Source organism: Ursus maritimus, unplaced genomic scaffold (genome assembly GCF_017311325.1).
Source record: "Ursus maritimus isolate PB19 unplaced genomic scaffold, ASM1731132v1 scaffold_5, whole genome shotgun sequence".
Classification (NCBI taxonomy): Eukaryota; Metazoa; Chordata; class Mammalia; order Carnivora; family Ursidae; genus Ursus; species Ursus maritimus.
This window is the reverse complement of record NW_024426663.1, coordinates 77,786,376-77,791,086: the sequence shown is the minus strand read 5'-3', so window position 1 is coordinate 77,791,086 and position 4,711 is coordinate 77,786,376. Positions and strand designations below refer to the sequence as shown.

At 60.6% G+C, this 4,711-nt stretch overlaps 1 protein-coding gene and 1 long non-coding RNA gene across 4 annotated transcripts in view; one reads left to right on the top strand and one right to left on the bottom strand.

Annotated features, from left to right (window-relative positions):
• Positions 1-238: 238 nt before the first annotated feature.
• RUFY1 (RUN and FYVE domain containing 1) overlaps positions 239-4,711 on the bottom strand; it is a 57,802-nt gene continuing 53,329 nt past the window's right edge. For 2 of the 3 annotated variants that reach the window (XM_040622616.1, XM_040622617.1), the window contains 4 exons: positions 3,191-3,239; positions 1,819-1,896; positions 1,214-1,384; positions 239-703 (listed from right to left, as the gene is read on the bottom strand). In XM_040622616.1, coding sequence (XP_040478550.1) covers positions 557-703; positions 1,214-1,384; positions 1,819-1,896; positions 3,191-3,239 — 445 coding nt within the window. In that variant the 3' untranslated portion in view covers positions 239-556. The remainder of the gene's footprint in view (positions 704-1,213; positions 1,385-1,818; positions 1,897-3,190; positions 3,240-4,711) is intronic. The other variant, XM_040622618.1, reaches the window with a different exon arrangement.
• LOC103679982 overlaps positions 1,905-4,711 on the top strand; it is a 4,177-nt gene continuing 1,370 nt past the window's right edge. Inside the window, exons 1-2 of the long non-coding RNA XR_573034.2 lie at positions 1,905-2,267; positions 3,750-3,836. This is a non-coding gene — a long non-coding RNA (uncharacterized LOC103679982). The remainder of the gene's footprint in view (positions 2,268-3,749; positions 3,837-4,711) is intronic.

Here is a 4,711-nt window from a genome sequence, read left to right as displayed (position 1 = left end):
TGTCAGCTTCCTGCTGCGTAAAGAACACCTGAGCTTTGGTGACGGGGGAAGGTCACTTCCTCTGGGCCTGCCGGTGGAGATCATGGCCCGGTCCTCCGCTCCTGGGGCAGGGCCCAGCCTGTGCTGGACCCCAGCAGGCGCCCTGACCCTCACCTCCCCAAGGGTCTTTAGTCCTGGTCCTGACCCGGGGGTGGCTCTGAGGCCGACGCCTGGGACGCCCGCATTTTCTGCAGCAGAGTGAAAAATAAAGGATTTTATTGCAGGTCTAGAGACAGATTCACAAGGGTGTGACGTGGCCAATCTCTCGACGGAAGTAGGGAAGACACAGTGCGGGGGGAGAGGAACTGGGAGCTCACTACACCAGTACAACTGCTGTAAAACCGCGTCATTTTGCAAAAAGTGAAAAATGACAGTAGCAAAATCATGAAGTTACATCTGAGCCAAAGCCAGTGACGTAGCCAAGGGAGGAGGAGGAGGAGTTTCGATCCGGACAGGTCCACCGCAGACACCCTGGGGGTGCGCCTCCCCGGGGGGCACGCTGCATTCCGAGCGCCAGTCAGTCGCCCGTGGAGGAGGAGCAGCGCTGCAGGAGCAGCGTGTGGCAGCTGTCGCACACGCGCACCGGCCTGGGGTAGGACGGCAGGGCCAGCTCGTTGCTGGAGCACGAGTTGCAGAAGATGTGGCCGCAGTGGCGGCAGTGGTGCTGGGGGACACGAGAGAGGCGGTCAAGGCGGGCCGCGCTTCGTTGCCGGGCTGCGCACCTTTGCAAGTGTGCCTAACAGCTTAGACTCCCTCCCCCAGAAGCAGGTGTCCCTTCAGAAGGGGCCCCGACCTGGCTTCCGTGTCTGGTCCTCTTAAGCCCGGAGTGGGGGTGGAGGGTGTGTGCTGGTGGGACTGAGGCCCTTCTTAGAGCGCGTCTTATTGGAGTTGCTCGTCGGCCCCACAAAGAGCCCCGTTTCGTTTCCCGTCATCTGTGCGCCTCATGGAAACTCAAGGTTTCTTTAGCCAGCCCCTCCCCACGGAGTCTGGGAGCTGCCTACGCCCCCGGCACGGGGCGGGACAAGCATCCGCGTAGCTTCTGCTGACTGGCCTGCCTCCATCAGGCTGGACCTTGGCCAGGCCATTCAGGGGTGGGGACGGTGAGGCCCCAGCCTCCAGCAGGCCTCGTGCACGAGCCCGATCTCAAGGGCAGCCTCGGGAGGGCGGTTCTCACCTCTGAACCTACTGTGAGGCACTGACCAGGAGTGAGGAGCGTTCCCTCTTTTCCACAGAGGCCTGATGAGACGGGGGCGGGAGAATGCACAGCCGCACGGTGGTGGGTGGGGTACGTCTGTGGGCTGTACAAGTTTCCAATTCTGCCAGGGATCTGTGTTCTGCCCCTGTCCTGCCCAATGGGGCCATCAAAGTCCCATCAACCAAAGGCCGGGGTGCAGGACCTCCCGTTCTGGAACCTGAAGGCAGGCTATGCACCCGCAGAGGCAGAGTCCCTGGGGCACGGGCCCTCCCAGATCGCCAGGGAGCTTTAGGTGCTGTGTGGATGCCTGTCCTGCGCCCCGCTAACCACAGGTTCTCTACAGACTGTTTCTGCCTCATCGAGCCAGATCTTGGTCCTGTTGCTTACAGTGAACTTTGGATGATACACTCACGTAGCGTTCTGTACGCGGGCAGCCCCAGCTCCCAAAGAAATCTGCCAGTCCTTGAAAGGACGGGTGGGGACAAGCTGGGAAGCATGTGCGTGGGCCAGCACACCAGCAAGCGCCACCGGGAACAGTGGAAGCGAAGCCCCTGTGGGAGCTGGTGCAGGGCCACCCCACGTACCTTTCTCCGGGAGATGGAGAACTCCTTTTCACACTGCTTACAGTGCGTTGCTTCATCATCCTTCAGCCACGTATGGCCCTACGGGGGAAAGACCACAGGCTTGGCTTGGCTCTGACGGACCCGTAGCTGTGTTCTGACCGCCCAACATCAGTGCCTTTGGAGGGTTTCCTTTGAGGGACTGCCTCCTCCCACTAGAGTGGCCACGGCTGGAGCTCAGGTGCCGCGGATTGCCTGCCCTCCGCCTCCGGGCTTCCCGGCCCCTGCAGGTCACCTCGGGACTCCAGTCAGGTTCCCCGGCTTCCCGTCAACCCGAGACTCCAGTAACCAGAGCCCGGATCTGATGCTTGCAACCTGACCGTGGCGGAGACCTGCTCCGCAGCGTCTCCCAGCTGACCTGGCAAGAGGGTGAGGGGCCGGCCCCGCCAGCCACACCAGACAGATCTGCCACGGTGGGTCCCTGCTGAGGGACAGAAAGCAATGCACCGGGGGGATGGGAAGCCCTTGTCTGCGTGCTAAGCCCCCAACCCTCAGAACAGTGTGGGGAGGTGGGATCTGAGGCTTACAGCTGCCTTTCTGCAGATCTTTCTAAAGGAAAACGAGGATGTGCCGTTGACTCAGCTGGAGAACTGAGCACTCCAAGGGGCCAAAGGCCTGATAAGCTTTTTTGGCTCCTTCACATCTGGTGGCCATCACCTTCCCGGGGACAGAGGGGCCTTAGGAGCTGCAGCGAGATGCCCAGTAGCTCGTCCCTGTGGGGCTGTCGCTGTCCCACACATCTGGGTAGGGCAGGGGTGGTGAAAGACAAGCCGCTCACAGCGGTTCCATTCAGGGAACTTTCCATGTACAAGGGAGGGGAGGCCAGTGCCGCTGAGTACACGTCTGAGCTGCTGTGAGCGGCTGGGACAGTTCGCCTCCGACCAGGCGAGCGCTAGGATCTCCAATCTGGCGGAGGGTGGGCTCGCCTGTCCCAGGTGGGCTGTCCCTTCCTGAACTGCCTCTCCTCCCGTCTGGCCCATACAGGGTCACTGGTCCACGTGTCCCCACTCCCCTTGGGTGGCAAGCATCCCTTGGCCCTCCCCGAGATGGTCTGGAAACAGCGCCGGGTTCAGGGTGGCCTCGGGCCCCTCACTGCAGGCAGAGGTCTCACGCTCCCTATTTCCAACTCCCCGGGTCTCTGGGCAGCTGGGATCCAGGCCAGTTACCCGACTAGAGCGGCCAGCTGAGGGGCCCGAATCAGGACCAAGGCTGCAGGCTGGGCCTGCTGCCTACCCGAGGCACCCATCCCCGGGCCGCGCTGAGGAGCGCACAGGGCTCTAGCGGGAGCTGAGCCGGGGCGGCGAGGCCGAGGCTAGTAACGGCAACAGTCCAGTACCTTCAGTGCCTTGTTTACTTCTTTGATGTCTTCCATCTTGAGCTTTGACCTTAAAAAAAGAAAAAAAAAAGATGAAGATGACGTATAGCCCTGCAAGGCTCTCAAACTCAGCAAGCCCACAGCCACTGTCTGTCTGGCTTTGGGAGGGACACAGGGCTGAGGAGAGAGCAGCCCCACACAGGAGTTGTTCCAGAACACGCTTTCCGCTTCTGTCATCCCAGAGTCCCCTCATCGTGTTGGCTCACGTCTGCCACACTCTGAGGCGGAGCCTGTGGACCGAACGTGGCCCAAGAACAGACTGCTGAGCCTGCAAGGGTTCAGAAGACTTTGAAGTAGTTGCAAGCATTTAAAAATTGGGGATAATTTCCTAGATGTCCGGTTTCTGGCTTCTCTGGGCAACCATTCCTGCATGGGACATGTGCCTGAATGGGGGTGCGGGGACTCCCCACGGCAGGCACCCGAATCTGCAGGGACCCCGGCCCTTTTCCTGCTGCCTGCTCCCTCTAGAACAGTCCTGCTCAGAGGACTGGCTCACTTATTCTTGCTCCATCCTTGTTAGGGGAAGAACAGTTTCTCGGTCATCCACAAAGAAGACGGGCCTGAACATGGCCTACACTGGCAGAATGACCCCAGATACGATGAAACGGTATGTATTTGTAATGGCAGGCTGGGTGGGGTTCTGAGCCCTTTCTTAAAAGCTGAGATTAGCCTGAACTGTCACTGGATTAACTGAAGTGCCAAAGTGGCAGGGCTCTGAGACACAGACGAGACTGGGAAACCGAGTAATCAGGGCGTTCATCACGCCCGAGCAGCTCAGGGACAGGCCTGCAGCCAGACAGGACCAGAAGCTGCCCAGGGGGAGACACCTGGGGACCCCAGGTTGAGACGGCAGCCCGAATGTGCGAGCACGTCCCTGGGAAACACAACTTGGGAACGATGCGGACGTGGCCCAGAGAGGGAAGCTGGCCAGGCAGCTGTGTCTAGCTGGTGCAGGGATCTGAGGGGAGCCCTGTTCTGTCACCCGGCTTGCAAGATGGAGGGAAGAGGAAGGGAGCGAGGGAGAAAGCACCAAGGAAGCGCCCTTGACGCAGCAACCCCCACGACTTGACACGCGCCCTCCTGCAGTGTGTTTCTAGCGGGTCCCCATCTCTGGACCTTGTCTGGTCACAGGCTCCCCCGGGGCCCCCATCTCCCTGGTTGCCGTGCTTGGGGCAGGCGCCAGAATAGGACTCTGGTGGGGGCCGGAGCCACCGGCGAGGGAGCACCGGACAGGATGGCAGAGGTACAGGGAGAGACAGACTCCGATGGCTTTTTTGGCCTGAGACAGTCCGAGTTGGATTTCTGTCTCTCTGCAACGAGGAGTCCTGACTCCTAGGGAGACTAAAGCTCCCCAGTGGCTCTGTGAATACAATCATCACACAAATGAACACATTCTACAAACCGCAGTGTGACTTATCAGACGGGCCAGGTTGGGGCCAGAGCAACCTGGCTGGACTGCGACACAGCGGGGGGGGGGGGGGG